Source organism: Schistocerca serialis, chromosome 3, assembly GCF_023864345.2.
Source record: "Schistocerca serialis cubense isolate TAMUIC-IGC-003099 chromosome 3, iqSchSeri2.2, whole genome shotgun sequence".
Taxonomy (NCBI): Eukaryota; Metazoa; Arthropoda; class Insecta; order Orthoptera; family Acrididae; genus Schistocerca; species Schistocerca serialis.
Window position 1 is genome coordinate 642,535,921 of NC_064640.1, and position 19,571 is coordinate 642,555,491.

The 19,571-nt window shown below is 37.6% G+C and overlaps 1 protein-coding gene across 3 annotated transcripts in view; it reads left to right on the forward strand.

Moving 5' to 3' along the window:
• Window positions 1–19,571, forward strand: part of LOC126470526 (serine/arginine repetitive matrix protein 2) — a 293,467-nt gene that overhangs the window by 148,542 nt on the left and 125,354 nt on the right. For all 3 annotated transcript variants that reach the window (XR_007586229.1, XR_007586230.1, XM_050098445.1), the window contains one exon: window positions 13,542–13,666. Coding sequence is in view for 1 of the 3 variants with exons in the window: in XM_050098445.1 (XP_049954402.1) it covers window positions 13,542–13,666 (125 nt within the window). In the remaining 2 variants the exon portion in view is untranslated. The remainder of the gene's footprint in view (window positions 1–13,541; window positions 13,667–19,571) is intronic.

Sequence of the window (19,571 nt, forward strand, 5' to 3'; positions counted from 1 at the left end):
ACCCACCTGGGAATTGAAGCCTTGCCCTCCAGATGTAAGACTAGCATCATATCACAAAGCTACACAGTTTGTCGAATTATCGGTGTTTCATTTGAGTATTATAGGCACTTGGGAAACTTCATAGTCTGTTCTCTTGGTAATTTTTGAGAATACTGTTCAATTGCTTTAGGAAATTGATATTTCAGTTTTGAACATCATGAACCATAAATACATATAAAAAAAATTGTGCTTTACTTAACCTAGCAGTCTTACTTTAAAATCTCAGTCCGCATTCCAATTTTTTTAATGATTGTTTCTTAAAACTATTCTACATTTCAAGTCAACAACATTATTAGTTGCTGTGAATAAGAGAGACAGAAAGGTGGGTGAAGTTGCACTAGCAGTTTCTCTTTTCTACCTTTGTAATGCGGAGTCTTTAAACATCATCAATGAAAACAAAGTATTACAATTAAGTATTTATTTATTTAGTACTAATAAAATGAAAAGAACGTAATGAGGCAGAAACCATTGCAAATGTAGAATAGTGTGTATACTCACCACACGTAAATACATGAAATAAATGTAAGCTAACTGAAATTAAAGACAAGCATCACATATTAATTTAAAGGAGATAAAAACTGGCTGTACTTACCTGAAGTGATGAAAGGTCTATTGCGATCTAATGTGAACCACGTATACATGTGAAGGACCAATAGTGTTGTGAGTTTGCTGTAAAATTAAATATGAAATATATCGGTTGTGTCTTGCACTTGTCTCACTCATATATCCAGTTCTGCAATCCATAGTACTGCTAAATGCTGGTTGCATATCACCGAGGTGAACTATATTTTCTTCAAGATGGCTCACTAGCTTTTCAAAATAAATCCAACATAGCGATTTTTTTCAAGCAGGAATATAGACAAAAATCAAATGGTAGTTGAATCAATAAACTGAGATATTCCTGTTGTAATCCTATTGTAATAGGATATTTTATGAAAGATGCTTGATGTAATTCTCTTTTGGAGGTTTTACGTGAAATAAAAGTTAATTTTTTCTTTCGTATGAAACAGTGCTGCAGGCCAAAAATTAGCGCCCCACAGGACACATATGGCCATCGGGCCGTGATTTGGCCACCGCTGCTCTAGAGCCTTCATGAATAAAATATTAGGTATCACTTAGTTCATTTTATGTTTGTTCCCAGGGAAGGAATAATAATAACAACAACAACATTGAAAGACAAGGCTAAGTTCACACAATGGAAGTCGGATGCACATTTTCAAATCATACAGTTAGATATCTGACATTTGACTTACAACAACCAATCATATGCACATGCGTTAATGCAGGATTCATGGAAGAAATCTCTAGATGCAGATGAACACTCATTGATGCCTGTTTAGAAAGGTGGGTAGCACCCATGTGCTGTTCAGTGGTTCATGTGCTTCTGTCATGACCAGATGAATTTTCAATTTTTGTCAAAAAATGAGTGAAATGGAGGTGAGAACATCGGCATTGACAAGTATAAGAAAGACCATCATGTTGGAATGTAGTGTCAGAATTGTGCAGAAATAACATTTTGCGATGGTGAGCTTGGGAAGAATTGGTTTTGATTTTTCGTGAGGGAAATAACTCAAGAAAACAAATATAGGTAAGAGAAACTATATTGTTAACAAGTACACTTCTGTTCATATCATATGGTCTGCATGTTCAATTCTACCTTCATTAAAAAAAAAATGTTGGTAAATTTAGCCGGAACATTATCCACTGATGAAGTGGCTCAGCCATCGTGAGTGTCATTTATACCTGTGAGATTTTCTTCCAAGAAGTGTTTGTATTTAAATCCATCACTCATGCCAACATAGTTGTTAAGTACTGCAGTCACTTTCACAAGTTGTTCGTCGCAATCTGCCCTGACACGTAAAGGGCAATGGGTAGTATTCTCCACTTATTACGCGCTATATCAAAAATAAACCAACACACAGGGGTGCTAAAGTCAGCCAATAGTTAAATATCTTTCTTTTCATAAGTCAGCTGCTTTTTGCTATAGGGTTTTGATAAATTTTCCATCAACCCAAATGCTTCATCAGTGATGATGTAAAGAAGTGCACTGCAGTTCCTTTTCTAAATCCTCCCATAAACGAAAAAATGGCTGACATCAAAATAAGTGTCCAAGGAATAGAAAAGAAACTGAAATCACTCAACAGAGGAAAGTCCACTGGACCTGACAGGATACCAATTCGATTCTACACAGAGTACGCAAAAGAACTTGCCCCCTTCTAATAGCTGTGTACCGCAAGTCCCTAGAGGAACGGAAGGTTCCAAATGATTGGAAATAGCACAGGTAGTTCCAGTTTTCAAGAGGGTCATCGAGCCGATGCACAAAACTAAAGGCCTATATCTCTGACATCAATCTGTTGTAGAATTTTAGAACATGTTTTTTGCTCGTGTATAATGTCATTTCTGGAAACCCAGAGTCTACTCTGTAGGAATCAACATGGATTCCGGAAACATCAATCTTGTGAGACCCAACTCGCTTTATTTGTTCATGAGACCCAGAAAATATTAGATACAGGCTCCCAGGTAGATGCCATTTTCCTTGACTTCCGGAAAGCTTTCGATACAGTTCCGCACTGTCGCCTGATAAACAAAGTAAGAACCTACGGAATATCAGACCAGCTGTGTGGCTGGATTGAAGAGTTTTTAGCAAACAGAACACAGCATGTTGTTCTCAATGGAGAGACGTCTACATTCTTTCCGGCAGTCGTTCTTCCCGCAAACCATATGCGACTGAACAGGACAGGGAGGTAATGACAGTGGCACGTAATGTGCCTTCTGCCACACACCGTTGGGTGGCTTGTGGAGTATAACTGTAGATGTAGATATCCTAAAATTTTCCGATGTGTTTTTCATATAGAATGGTATTTATGAAAATTCATGAGTCGCTTTGTTTTCCATAAGCCTGAATGCCCCCACAAATAAAGTGATAGGCAGTCACAAAGAGGAAAAAAAAAATATTTATAACACCTTAAATTTTCTAGGTTTTGTATTCTGGCGTAATTATCATCTAAAGCTCCAATGCAATTAGGAAATATTGCATACCATTCAAATCCATGAGATATATCAATCCATTTTTCTTCATTTGGTATTAGCATTGCAATGTCTTTTGATTTCATCCAGATACCTTTACATGATTGAAGAATTATCCCATATATAGTTGATTTTCCAAATTTATGTGGATAGTGTATTGTTACCACTGAAAAATGGATAGTGTATTGTCACCACTGAAAAAACGCTTGTGAGACACATGAAGCAGAAACAGTCTGTGAAAGAGTGACTACAGCACTAATGTACTCTACCGCTCGATGACCTGAACTCTCTTGAAATTTGATCACGCTTTAGCATTTGTCACTGCAGATTGCATCTGAACTTAGTCAAATTGGTTGTACTGTTAACTGTTTTATGTTTTAGTGACTAAAGAGCCACAGTATTACTGTGGTTGAAAATTTTATTTGGAAAATGTGGTTTCTTTTCATCCAGTATAGAACTGTACCTGTTGATTCCTCCATCTTAGAGGGAGGAATGTGAGAATGAAATAAATGACACACAATGTGAGCCTTATCAAGTGGCAAAAACAAACCCCAAAAAAGATTTGCAAAACTGGCTCCAAGGAATAGAAAATGGGAAATAATTCACATTGATTATGCTGGACCATTGTGGAAAGCATCCGTTATTGAAGAAGACTAACTGGGGAGCAGAGAACAAGCAAGATTCTCTACAGAAAATTCTGATTACTTATCACCCAATGCCAAATTCGATAACTGGAAAATCACCTGCTGAACTGCTATGTGATCATCAGCCCAGGATCACTTTTTACTGATTGTTCCATCAAAAGAGGGGGCAAAGTCAAAGAAGAGTTTAAAGTTCCAGGTTGATGATCAGGTGTATGCCAAAAATTACTCAGTTTGTCAAGTGTATCATCGTGGATGATACACTTGTGAGCAGTGTGAAAGAGCCACATGGAACTGACAAAACGCATCAAAACCAACTCTTAAAATGCAACATCTGGAAGAATAGCGGGCAACGCAGAACTGAAGATGAATGGTACTTAATTTGACTGCATCCTGAACCAGCAATAGAACAGGAAGAAAATGGGCATAGGATACTTTACAGACTGAACCAGAAATGAAATGTACATATACCCTATTTGGCTGAGAGTCCCCTTGTGGGGAGTCCAGCAGCTTGGTTCAAATCTCTTCATTTGATGCCACTTCAGCAACTTGTGCATCAGTGATGATGAAATGATAATGAGCGCGCGCGCGTCCACGCACACACACACACACGTCCACGCACACACACACACACACACACACACACACACACACACACACACACACACACACACCTGAGGAGAAAATCCCCTACCCGGCTAGGACCCCTTGATCAAGAGTCAGCAATACGAAACACAAGACTATGAGATACTGATATAGAAACAGAAAACACAGAGATTGAGGGGCCACCTACTGAACTTAAGAGATCAACAAGAATGCCTTAAAATGCGGTTCACTACAGTCCGTCCTCAAATTAACTGGGGAGGAAATGTTGTATTTGAACTTTTATATAGTTTAAGAGAATTTCTATGCATATATGGAACCATCATGACTTTTAGTTTTGTGTCAATTGTTATTTTGCTATATTCTGTAGGTTACAGTTTCATTGCACAGTATTACATCAGTTTTGTTTTAATAATGTGTATATTAATATACCGGGTATTTCAAGGATTATAATTATGTGATCTCTAACCAAAGAACATATTAAACACTGTAGTGGGAACTTTGCTGTGTAGCTTGTCATTTCCACTGAATAAAAACAACAGCCTCAAACATATAAAATTGTGTTATAAAACTGAGAGGCTTTTTAGTGAAACACTGGAAATATTTATTTGTTTTGAGCACCTACAGTCTCCTACAGAGTGAGGTGACACACTTGTTAAAAGATTGACTTTCACATTTTGGTGTAACAGATTTAACAGCTCCATCTGGCACTCTAGATTTCGGTTATTTTTGGTTTACCATAACGCTATAGGTGAATGCCAGTATGGTTTCATTAAATCAGTGATTACTAGCGACCTGAAAATGTAACATCCATTTTTGGTGAAATTCTCATCTGTTTTTGGCAAATTGTAATTTTTTTTTACTTGTAAATGATTAGATGCACACTCTTAAAAGATTATCACACTTTGTGTCTGAAGAAGCTTTTATTTAAATTGACTGTTAAAAAAAAAGTGGTGATTTGAGAGCTTTTAGAAGGGAATATTTGCTTTTGCAAAAACTTCCAACAGCTTATGGTTGGCCATGGGGCATGATGGGAATTAGTATGCACATGTGCCTTGTTGTCAGCCGTTTGCACATGAAAATATCACGGTGCAGCATGCCTTAGTGTATAGCGCTTGTGAAGGTCTACTGTGCAAGAACAGCCCAACTGCAACGCAAAAGAAGTTTGCGAAAGAGTTCAAGCTGAAGACATCAGGTCCAAGTGTGCTAACAATCAAGAATTTGATTTGCAAGTTTGAGAGAATGGGCGGTGTTCGTGATGACAGTGTTCATGACGATAGTGTTCGTGACGACAGTTGTCTAAAACTGGTGAAAATGTCTGAAAATATCGAGAAGACGTGCTGTGTTTCAAACCAGACGCAGGAAATCGGCCAGACAAGCTGCACAACAGGTGGAGGTCAACCGGGAGACACTGCAACAAATTTTTGTTGAAGAACTGCATGTCTTCCCGTACAAAATTCAAATCCATCAGTCAGTAAGCCCCAGGGCCATGGAACAGTGGTTGTGTTTCGCCAACGCTATTGTCCACAGAATTGACAAAGAGGACTTTGATGTGAATATGGTTTGGTTTAGCAATGAAGCCCACTTTCATTGGAATGTGTTCATCAGTAAGCAAAATTGGCCGACTTGGGGGACTGAGAATCCATATTTTGCAATCGAGAAGTCTCTTCACCCTCAATGGGTGACTGTGTGGTGTGCAATGTCGTCTCACGGAATAATTGGTGCAATATTCCTTGATGGCACGGTGACTACTGAACTGTATGCGGAGGTTTTGGAAGATGATTTCATCCCCATTATCGAAAGTGACACTGACTTCGACAAGATGTGATTCATGCAAGATGGAGCTCGACCCCATAGAAGCAGTAGACTGTTTGATGTTCTGGAGGAGCATTTTGGGGGCAGCGTTCTCACTCTGGGGTACCCATAGGCCACTGGCATTTGCTTTGATTGGCCATACATACCATTCTACTATCCAGAATTGGCTTGGCACCGGAGTATTGGGTGTATTCATAACATTGTTGCATTTGTCACTTGAGCCGGCCACTGTGGCCGAACGGTTCTAGGTGCTTCAGTCCAGAACCGCACTGCTGCTATGGTCGCAAGTTCGAATCCTGCCTCGGGCGTGGATGTGTGTGATGTCCTTAGGTTAGTTAGGTTTACGTAGTTCTAAGTCTAGGGGACTGATGACCTCAGATGTTGAGTCCCATAGTGCTTAGAGCCATTTGAACCATTTGTCACTTGTTATTTTGCAAACCCATTTTTATGCACATCATCTTTCCAAATTGGGCTACACCAGATGTGCAATAGTAGTTGCCCAAAACTGGTTACATTATACTTATATACAGACTGTATCACACAAACTGTTCAAAACCCCACAATTGGCATGGCACCATTTCATATCTAGCACACTGATACCTTGTTATATTCATGCAATATTATTATTATTATTATTATTATTATTATTATTATTTTACAAACATTATCTTTCTAAATTAAACATCACCATATGTCGTACAATACAGTTTTGATATTTGTATCATGAAAATAAAGTAATTTCAAACTATCTCTGATAAAGTAGTTCATCTGGATACAATTCACTATGAAATGACTACGAAATGGTATTTCTTAGGTAATTTCGGATTTTTTCAGTTTGAGACAATTTGCATCTGTATTCGCATTTATCTAAATGCAAATTTTTCATGTCCCTGGTGATTACTAATTCCTTCCCTATTTCGTTCAATCCATGTTAGTGCTCAATGTTGACACAGGCAGACTTCTTGGGACATGTTAAAGAGTGCTAGAGTAGGTAGCACTGTTGTGTTGTTGTTTGTATGATCTTACGAGATCAGCTCCATGACTGCAACTGAGAATGGAATTTCTGTGATAACTCCTGGGCCTAGAGGACTTTACATTTGGCCCTAATATTGTACTGTCACAGTATTTTATCTTGAGCATGCACCTGACCTGTATTTCTGTATATATCAGTCCTCAACTGTGGACAAAAAGAGAAGATCAGGAGATGCTCCAGAGGTTTGAAATCTGGTAAACAATCAATCCAGTTTCTTGGCCAATGTGCTGGAGCGTTGTAGTAACAAAATCTTTCACAGTGACATCCGTCTTAAAAAAAACTTACTCGATCTACCTATACCGAGACATATCACTGTAAGCTTTGTTCACAACTGCTACTCATCCAGTAATTGGTCAGCGTACATTATCATAATATCATGAATACAATAACATTTGGTGGAAGTGGTTGGGGGTGGAATTAGGCAGCAAAAAAGCTGAAACTATGTTTTACGAGTGGATGCTGAAAAGTAGTGCCTCTGAATTTTTTTATGTGAAAAATCTTAAGCTTTTTAAATAAAACAAATGTTATTAACATTCTACAGCTTCATTCTTTGTGTCTATGTATTTATATCTCAACATAGTCATCCTGGCGACGAACACATTTCTCCCAGTGAGACCAGTTTGTTGATACTATCACTGTAGAATTTTGACTTTGTTATGTTAATTATTTTTTGGTGCTAAGTCTTTTTTCTGTCAGTGTATACTCACAAAAATTACAGATAAATTTTAAAAAATATCTAGTAATGGGTATTGTCAGCTCCTGGCTCCTAGAGAACAGGTTATTTCCCAACTGTGACAAGACCCACAGTGTATACGGTTTCTGGCACACAACTCTGTACAAGCAAAATTTTAGTGTCACTGGATGACCAAATAATCAGTAATGTCAGTCATTTTAATTTTGACAGAAAATAAATGTGAAAATTTTCTTGGCTGTATCACATTCAGTATCTCTTGTAGAAACTTAGTACTGTGGTCTATAATGATGAGAATAATCTGCACTGTCACTGACATTGAAATCTAAAAGCTTATTGTCATTCTATTATCTCCAATAATATACTATATAAAGCACTGTGCTTCCACAATGAATATTTTTAACCCAGGGAAGCAAGATTCGGAACATTCAGGCCATTCTGAATTTTCATGATAGCAATATAACAACCAGTGTGTGTGTGTGTGTGTGTGTGTGTGTGTGTGTGTGTGTGTGTGTGTGTACTCTCATATGGTATTTGTTTTTGATAATATTAACTGCAGAATTCACTCAACAAAGAGTTGACAGAAAAATTATTTTCACTTCATTAACACGTCCTTAATCGTCGTGGAGAAAGTTGTGCACTATCCTGCAGGTTCCATTATCAGTAGGATTCCAGCAGAACTTTAATATGTGGCTAATACATCCAGCTATTCGAATTTAAGTTGAAAGGCTTTTTTGAGGCACATTCATTTTATTCCACACAGGAGTTTATCACAGTAGTTTACAATTTTATACTGTGCGTTATTTATTTGTATATACTATCAGAAATATTGTGTTTTGAGGTAATTTTTAAGTTTTTGTCAGCCTTCAGTGAGTTATGTATTGACTCATTTCTTTATTACATGGCTTTTGCTCAAATGGCCATATAGAACCTGAGAAATTAGTGAATGAAACTGGATGATGCACATCAGCAAACTTGTTTCAAGTTCAGTGCATAACTTTCTTATAATGTCTGTATACTCTCAAAAATCTGCAGAAGTTGATTTTATCATTCCCAAATTTTGCAGCTGATGTCATCCAGAAATTCATTGATATGCTGATGGATTATATTCTTTTGCTTGCATAGCATTCATTATATTCAGCAAGTGAGAAACCAAATAAATTTTTCTGTTGAATTGTGCAGTGTACAGGGCAAACATGCACGTCAAAATTCTTCAGTTTGCTTTCATACTCCCAACTAATGTTTTCTCAAAACCAGACCAAAAAAACTACCTCCTGTGATGTGGCAGTAAGTTCAAAGGGTTGGTTAGAGAGAGAGAGAGAGAGAGAGAGAGAGAGAGAGAGAGAGAAAGAGAGAAAGAGAAATGCTGTTTGTGATATTTGTTGTTAGTTATTCTTCTACATGTAGTAACTTGTCATTTAAGTACATTACAGCTGTTAACAATAGAATTCAAAATGACAGTGAGCTTACAAAAAATGTATCTGATTCTCACACCAGTCTTCTCCTAGGTGACCTGTGTCCAGCAAATAAAGAAGCATTTTTTAATGAAATCATACCAGTAATGCAAGTTTTCCAACCTAAAGTCACAATTTTTATTCAAACAAAAGTGGATTTCTTTCATACTACTGCTGTCAATTACAAATAATTTTATCAGTTTAAGTGATAATGTTTTGACAAACTGTCTTATAGGTCAGTAGCTATTGCCTTCATTTCACCACAGACATATTTATCAAATCTGCCACATGATTTTCTGCACAATAATGATCTAAAGTGAATTTACTACTGCTGTTTAGTATTTTATGGCACACTGAACATTTTGCGTAACCATTCATGTCCCTGCATGTTGCATTAAAAGTTGTTGGTGAATGTGTAGTCATTGCTACTTGTTTTGCCTGCTATCTCTAATTGGATTTAAAATCTTTGATGCAACAGCTAACATGTATAACAGCTGCGGAATATTATTAGTCTGGAATGTATGATGATAAACACATTTAGTCTGGTCCTATTGGAGGTGTTGTGCCATTGCCTTCCCCTGACCTTTGAATTGATTCACTCAATCAGTTATTGGGGATCTGCAGATCATCATGGACTCTAAAACTGCAGTGCAGCTTGTGTGTGTGTGTGTGTGTGTGTGGGGGGGGGGGGGGGGTTTCATATCATTGCCAGAACTGAAAGAAGTTAGAAGTAACAGAAAGAAAAATCATTGGGACAAGTAGCAATAGAACCCTAGACCTGTAGATTTGTAGTCTGACATTCATCCACTGAGCCACTCATTTAAATGCACTACAGTAATTAACAATAATATTTCACCACAAGTGGAAGATGACACCTGACCTTCCTTTTTCTTTATGGTGCCAAAAATACACCAATGAAGCACATCATTAAGATCACCTGCTTAATAGCTTGTTTGTCTGTCTTTGGAACAAAACACATCACTGACTTTGCGTTTCAGGGAGCCGAGGGTTTCTTGGTAGGTTTGTGGATGTATGTGGCATTAGATGTCGGTGCACAGGTCATGTAACACGTAAGTAATTGGCTGCTGATCTGCGTACAGGGTGTTGGCACTCGATAGCGACCTAGATGGGTTCCACAGGATTTACGTCAGGCAAATTTTGTCATTGGGACATCAATGTGAGTCCACTATAATACTCCTTAAACCTTTTCAGCATGGTTCTGGCTCCAAGACACAGACAATTATACTGCTGAAAGATGACCCCACCATCAAGGAAGACATCAAGCATGAAGGGATGCAGGTGGTTCGCAGCAGTCAGCGTATGTTTGATTACTACCGCAGGTCCTATGCAGGCACAGGAGAATGTCTCCCACAGCATAATACTGCTCCCAGCAACCTATGTCCATGGCACCCTGCACATTTTGAGCCGCCCTTCACCTCGATAATGGCATTTGTGGAGATGACCATTGACATAGTGCAGCAGAAATGTGATTCAGTGGGATTCTCCCAAAGAGCCAGCACGTTTCTGTTGATCAACAGTCAAATCCCAATGGTCCTGTGCCCACTGCAGTTGTAATTGAAGATGTGATTGGGTCAACATGTGGGGATGTTCTGCTGTGGAGCTATGTGTTCAACCATGTACAGTGAACAGTGTACTCTGAAACACTTCTGCATGCAACAGCATTGTGCTCTGTATCCAGAGATGCCACATCTCACCACCTATCTTACTTTACAGAGCAGACAAGCCTCCAAAACCTGCATCCTGTGAAAAGTCGTGGATGTCCAACCATTTAGTGCCCAGTGACAGTTTCACAGTCCTTCTACCTCTTTCCGTAGATGCTCACAACAGTAGCATGTGAACATTCAAACAGCTTTGCTGTTTTCAAGATACTTCTTCACAGGCTCTGTGTGGTGATAATCTGGCCTTTGCCAAAGTCACTTATCTCAATGGATTTTCCTATTTGCAGCCCATATCTGCTTGTGTCTGCTCCACTTGCATACTTTTATTACTGCATCATGTGCCAAAATACCACCAGATAGGATCCAACATCGAGGCCAACAGTGGTCATAATGTTTTGGCTCATCAGTGTATGATGTATGTGCTCACCACAAATACAATATAAAATGTGAAACATAACAAACTCCACCTAATGATAAGACACGATTGTAACTGTAGTAGACAAATGAAATTAACAGATGTAGAAAATTGTTGTTATACAAGGGTTGGAACTTTAATAGTGGCAACTATTTATTTACAGCTTGTACAAAATAGATACGTGTTTCAGAGTTTTACTGACCTTCAGAGTAGTCATCAGCATTGTGTATAACCCATTGCCAGCAATGTAGAAGTCGTAGGATACTCTTAGCAGTGCCAGTTGTGTTGACAGTTCGAGTGGCACGGTCTATTGCCCGACGAATTTGTAGCAGTTCTGAAGCGAATGCCGTGAAGTGTTTACTTCAGTTTAAAAATCGAGTTGAACTTACGAGGGCTTACGTCAGGGGAGCACCGTAGGTGGTATAGCACTTAGCAGCCTGATCAGTCAAACAAATCAGTAACAGCTTGCACTGTATGTGCTTGAGCATTGTCCTGCAGAATGATGGTCAGGTCCTGCAGAAAGTGTATCACTTCTGTCTCTATGCTGTTTATTTTTCAGACACAACATACGACCAGCTTAGAGACAGAAGTGATACATTTTCTGCAGGACCTGACCATCATTTTGCAGGACAATGCTCAAGCACATACAGTGCAAGCTGTTACTGATTTGTTTGACTGATGGAGCTGCTAAGTGCTATACCACCTACTGCACTCCCCTGACCTAAGCCCTTGTGAGTTCAACTCGATTTCTAAACTGAAGGAAACACTTCATGGCATTTGCTTCAGAAGTGCTGCAAATTTGTCGGGCAATAGACCACGCCGCTCGAACTGTCAACACAATTGGCACTTCTAAGAGTATCCTATGACTCCCACATTGCTGGCAGTGGGTTACACACAATGCTGGTGACTACTTTGAAAGTCAGTAAAACTTTGAAACACACATAAGTTTTGTATGAGCTTTAAATAAATAGTTGCCACTATTAAAATTCCAACCCTCATAGATCATATCAAAAACCAGTGTTTTACTGACAGACTAATCTCTTTAAACAGGGAAAGACCTCTGTGGCTCCCTCTTTTAACATATATAAGTAAGTTTTGCTGCAAAGAACTTTCAAGGACACTGCAAAAGAAAGACAGTAATCAATGTAAAGATAAAACCAAATGCTGGTTGTGTGGAATTATTGCTATTGAAGTAAACAAACAAAAATGTGTCGTTTCACTGGCAGCATTGGTAATTTTGGAATAAGTTTTATACATATTCATAAGAATTAATATGTTTCTGCTTCAGTTGCAATTAATTTTGTCTAGTAAAACTGGCGGACATGAATAAGTGTCGTGAATTCTCATTGTACTGCATTGTATTGCATTGTTTCTTAATTGTATTTCATTTGACTTTATAAATTACTTGTTTGAATTTAAAACAGTTTTATATCATAAACTAATCTTCTGGTTACCTCATTAGAATGAAGACCCTATGATTGAAGTAAATTTCACATCTGTTGAAATCTTGCTGCAAGATAACATCAACAACATCATAGTTTTGAGCTGCCTGATCTTTGTTAATCAGTTTCTCTTACATACACTCTACGCTTTCATCCATGTATGATCCCTTTAACACAATTTTTATTCCCGCATTGTAAGTGTGTGATTAAATTGAAACGTTTAGACGATTTATTAATCATTGTCATAGTCTAACAACAGCTAGATTCATCAGCCAATATAACTATGCTACAACTAAAATAGAACCTGTGTCATAAAATGAAAATTTTGGAATTGTTTGCTGTTGATATCCCTTGCATAAAGACTTTTTCAGCAGTCTAGACAAAATTTTCTCAATTGGTTGCTCAGTCGCAGTCTTAATACCTGCTAAATCTATTAGTATATTGTGCAGTACTGAATGTAGATACAAATCGGAAAATCTGCTATGGCATCATTAAATTCAAAAATTGAGTTTGAATCATTGATACTGTAGGGACTTTGGCCTACAAATACAATATCTAAAGGTCATGTATGGATTTAATTTGTGCTTGATAGATGGTTGCCATTGAACAAACAGAAAAAGACAAAGATCTTGAGTATTTTTAACTTTTAAGTGTGAAGGACTGGAAAATGACATGATACTGAATTTATATATTTTGTTTCAGATATGTCATAACAGATCTGGGGAAATCAATCCAAAGAAAATAAGTGCACTTGTTGATGCATATGTTACAAAGTACAGATACCTGAAAAAGAAGCAACTTGGTTCCCAGAGAAAACAGTCAAAACCGTAAGTTAAAACTTGAATTTGACTTTTATACTGTTTTTTTACCAAATATCATGAAGTAGTATATTTTTGATCAAGTAATGAATGTGCATGTCCTTGAAAATTGATATTTGTGATTGTTAATGGAATGGAATCAAGTGTGCTTTTAATCGAAGCTGTAATTTGGCCGTGGAGGATAACTTTAACTGTGTATAGTACTGCATGCAAATTTTCTTACATAATGCACTTGGATCATTCCATGTCAAATTGCCATATTCTGGAACATTTTCCTGCTCGACCATCATGGATTTTGATGAAATTTTATGTGAACATTCACACATTCCTGATTGCAAATTGGTAAAGTTTAACATTCATCAAAGTAATACTGACTAAGGTAGTCACTTGTTTGACTTGTGCATGACTCTACGCAGTGAGAGCGTGAATTTCTGGTGACCTAGAGCTGTTAAATATCTAGGTTAATATTTTGTTGAAAGAAATTAAATTTGGCTGTCTTGTACAACTTTATGCTATCTCTTAAGAATAGTAATGAAAAGAATTTTATGAAACATATACAGTCAGATAATTTTGAACAAAAACACCCAAAAAAAAAAAAAGGCACCCAAAAACATTTTGATGTTTGGTTTCCTATATCTCGGGGACTAAAGGTATGATGACTGTGAAACGTGTCATGTAGTAACCTAAGCACACAAGGTTCTGAAGTATAAAGTTTAATTTATATGTTTGAATAGATTTTGCAAAAAACAGTGTTCTGTAAAACTTTTCAAACAGGGTTCATTAGAAAAACCATGGTTGTAACCACCAAAAACGGTATATTTGATTGCCCAACGCAAACTAACAATGCCAGATAATTTGAATCAAAGCTGGGAGCAGAAACGGCAGCATGAAAAAATGTAAACTATGGAGCATGCTGAACATGATACTTAATGCACAATAGGTCGGTAGCACAAGGTTGTGGAATACAAAATTTCATTCACCCACTGTTTTCCAAGAATCGACAGATTTGTTAAAAACGGAACAATTTCAGGAAACGCTGAAAATAGGGTATATTCGACACTTCTTTTACAAATACCATTTTCTAGTAAAGCTTCAAACCCAGTAAACCAGTCTCATTCGAAACAACGTATATTAAACGCTCCCAGAACAGTGGGTTAATTTGCAACACGAGCTATCAATACTACACACACTGAAGCAAACTAGCTAGGAAAGTCACATTGCGAATAAAGTTTTAAATTTGGCTTCTTACATCTTGTTGATTAAAGGCATGATAAACATGAAACTTTCGTCACAACAACATAGTAATATAAGATTTTCCAATTTAAAACTTTATTCACAGTGTGACTTTCCTGGCTAGTTTGCTTCAGTGTGTGTAGTATTTGATAGCCCATGTTGGAAATTAAACCCACAGTTCTCGGAGTGCTAAAAACACGTTTCAAATGAGACTGGTTTACTAGGTTTAAAGCCTTAATAGAAAATGGTATTTGTAAAAGAAGTGTCGAATATACCCTATTTTCACCGTTTCCCCAAAATTGTCATCTTTTTGACAAATTTGTAGATTTAAAAAAAATAATAAGTGAATAAAATTTCATATTCCACATCCGTATGCTACTGACCTATTCCGCATGTTTTTTGGCATTTAAGCCCATGGTCTTTCTAAAGAGGCCAATTTGGAAAGTTTTATAGAATACAGATTTTTGCAAAATCACATAAAAAATAATGCATTTTTGATCTCGTTACAAAACCTTCCAATTTGCACTTCTTTCATTCAGCATAGGAAAGAGGTACATAAATGAAACTTTATATTTGAGAACCTTGTGTGGTTAGGTTACTACATGCAAAGTTTTACATTCGTCATACGTTTAGTCCGTGAGATGTAGCAGGTGGTTGCATTAATTTCATAGCGTTTTTGCTTTGCTCGTTGGTATGACGGTTGCTTTGCGTTTATTTATTATTAATGCCATTATTTTTTATTTGTAGTTCACTGTTGCTATTTGAGTTTAGATATTGTCATTTGGTGATAGTGAGTGTAGCTGTGGATGCTAGAAAGTGGAATGGCAAGTGGAGAAGTAGGAACATTAGTGACGTTCTTCTGGTTGAGTTCAATAGAGGCACAACAGCGGCAGCGACCGGCAGAAACACTTGTGCCATGTATGGGGATAATGCCAATGGACAGAGCGTAGCAAGGAAGTGGTTTTCTCATTTTGAGGAGGATCGTTTTGACATTTGTGACTCTCCACATTCAAGAAACCCTTTGGGGTTTGACAAAGATCATGTAAACACATTACTCCACAATGATCTACATCATTGTACTTGAGAACTGGTAGTTGAGATGAATTGTGACCATTCCCACAATGTGTGACATTTGCGTGCAATGGGGAAGGTTCAAAGATCGGGTGTATGGGTGCCAAATTCACAAATATCAGTGGGCGGTGGCTGTATGTGCATCTCTGTGTGCTTGTCATCAATTGAACAACACCAACTATTCCTATCCTGTATCATTACTGGTGATGAGAAATGATGTTTTTATGTTAACAGAAGGAAGAGAAAAGAATGGTTGAGTCCAAACAAAGCAGTAACTCACTGTAAAAAGACCTATGTGCATCCACAAAAGATAAATGTTATGCATCTGGTAGAACAGCGACAGTGTGGTGTACTACAAATTGCGTCCCCAATGTGTAACTGTCACTGGTGACATTTATTGTTAACAACTGAGATGTCTTGCAGACACAGTCCAAGAACAACAACCAGAAAGACTGCATGAAGTAATGCTACTCCACAATATCGCCCATCCATATTCAGCTAGACTGACAAGAAAAACAGTGTACAAGAGTGGGTTTGGGAAGTCATTCCACACCCACCTTATTCACCTGATCTTGGGCCCTCAGATTTTCACCTTTTCCACTCTCTATTGAACAACCTTCAAAAAACTTCCTTTCCGGATGAAAATATGCTCCGAGCATGGCTCAACAAGTTCTTTGCCTCAAAACCACCTGATTTCTACAGTTACGGAATCTGAAAGTTACCTCAGCATTGGCAGACTTTTGTAAATAGTGATGGTCTTCTCATTATTATTCTTAAGAGAACACACAAATGTGCACAAAATTGCCTTATTTCTTTCAACAAAATATTGCCCGAGAAATAACAGCTCAAAGTTGCCAGAAAATCGCTCTCTCTATGCGCAAAGTTGTGCATGTAGTCAAACAAGTGACTCTGTCTTTGTCAGTATTACTTCAACAATCATTAAACTTTAACATTGTTCATTGGAGATGTGGGTGAATGTTCACATAAAATTTCAACTAAATCTTTGATGTTCGAGGAGGCTGGCTTTGGTGAGTTAGCATGTCACTGCTTGAGATAAGCACTGACTAACAAACGCATTTATAACTGTCATGAACTGAACATACTGCAGCAACTGAGCTCCAGAATAGTGTTTGTGGTGGTGGTGGTGGTGGTGGTGGTGGTGGTGGTGAGGGTGAGAAAAAGAAGTATTAATGGTAACAACACCAAAAAGAACACAAACATATTTCGATATTTGAGGCACTTTCCTGGTACCAGTTTGATTTTGACATGCATCATCTAGGATAGGCTGTTCCAGCTTGTCTGCCTGCCAGGAAGCAGCTGGGCAGGCATGAGCATAGGTGAGCAGACAACTGATGCGCAGGCAGTCTTGTAGTCGGGCCATAGCGTAAACAGTCGTACTACACTGACCAAACACAGGCAGTAGGCAAGCAGGCCACACATGGGCAATGCGCATGCATTCAGACCATCTAGCGGGTAGCCTACACTATTGGCTCTTGCCCACGAATGTGCTTAAGGGTGGACATGGGCTCTTTTGCCACCATAGGGCATGCTTTGGAATGGTCTGAACTAAAAGATGCAGTTGATATGCCTTTGTGTGTGTGTGTGTGTGTGTGTGTGTGTGTGTGTGTGTGTGTGTGTGTTTTTACATTAGAACTCTTTCTGTTTTAATAGAAGTTCTCGTATAAAGATATCTGCTGGTTGTCGAACTGTGAAGAATATAAAATAAATAACAGTGACATGTTTATATCTGTGCGGAGGCTGTGTTGGTTCTTGATGCTTACATTTCCTGCTGTCAAGTAATTATTTGATGTGTTTGAAAGATTTCCATGCGAGCTGTGGCGTATGCTGTTAGAGAAGATCAGTGCCTTGAATGGTTTATTCATCTGGTTGAAAAAATTATAGGTCATATTCTGTATAGATGTTTTAACTAGTCAATTGCAGCAAAGCAGAGATTAGTATTAATACTTTAGCAATAGCTGAGAAGAAAACCTTGTGTAACTGAAACGAACTGTTGGTGTAATATTTTTTGTAGGCTGATCGACAAGATGTTCTTTCTTATCTCTAGTCCATCTACAAACACATAAGTAACCGCCTGTGAGGTTGAAATTTTTGTTTGTTTGTAAATTTGTGTGTCTCAGGCTGTAGATCCGACTTTAGCTTTATTGTTAGTCATTTCACGAAAGATGAAGTTCTTTATGTTTGACGTCATATGTTTTTTTTATGCAATTAGAGGAAATTAGGTAAGGTAAGGCATCCTAAAGCTGGTGGTGCTGTTTTCCTGTTATGCACTTCCATTTTGAGTTAGAAAATAACTTTCACAAGCAGCACCTTTGGACTGAAAACAAATGTGCACACAGTTCCAGAACGTTTGCCACGTTTATAAAGATATTGACTTTGTATCCAATAAATTTGTGTTACATAAACACAAAATTGTGCCCCGTCTGATAGATTATTCATTATCATCATATTTATTGTAGGAAGATAATTATTAAGCATTCAATATAATCCATAATATGATATGTTCTGTTCCAAAATACGATGGAGTTGATTGCTAAAAGTGATACACTAAATTTTTTTGTTCGTGCATTGAACTTTGTGTTTCTTGCTACTGTTGGCAACAATAGAGCAGTTGTTTTGCTGTATTTCTTGCTGTTGTTGACATTAGGGAACCAAAAAGTATAGACTGTGGTAGGCTTTAAAGACATAAGTTGAGTACTGGATTGTAATGGTGGATACACATGGACTTGTTCAAGTGATACCCAGAGAAAAAAATTCTAGTGTTATTCATCCTGAATCTGTTTTATAGGTATGTATAGGTTACATTTTGACATATATAATGTAGAATGAAATATTGTGGTCTTAAATTTATATTTTGTGTATATCGTATAATATAAAATTGGAGCAAGTTGAGATACAACAGGATTACTGTGGCACCTTCGTATAAGAAAAAAAAAGCCCGTACACTGAAGAAGATATTGCTTCAGCCATCAAAGAAGTTAATGAACCCTTAAATGTCACTGAGCCAGTTCACAACATTTCTAAATATGCCAGCCATGTTGCCTTTCTGTGATGGAGGCGAAGTTGAAGCAAACGGTTCTTGAAGAATTAGTGTAACCTCTCATTGAGTGAATCTTCAGCAAGTTTTTAGAATTTACTCCTTCAGAGAATAAATAAAACTGACAAATCTGTGATCAAGCATATTCTGATATACCAATTTCCACAGGTAATATCCTCATAAGAATACAGTAAACTGATTTCTGAGAAAAAACGTAGACCAAAGGCAGAAGAATTAAAAAACTGTACCTGTGTCCAGAGCTGTGGCAAGTACTTGAAGGAGATAGCAAATGGAGATTGATTCTGATTCTGACCTCTCTTTGAAGAGTGACGAGAGATTGGATGTTGTAGCAATCAGGTAACTTGCTCGTGAAACTGTGAAGACGTTTACAATGTATACAAAAGAAGAAAAAAGTAATATCGTTTATAGCAAACTTCACCAAACTATTAGAGCAGCACAGTGATTGTATACTGAAGAGTTTCCAGATCATGCTAAGCACTCAGTCTGTCTTTGCAAACATTATAAAAAAATTTCTAGAAATGGGAAGTGTGGAGA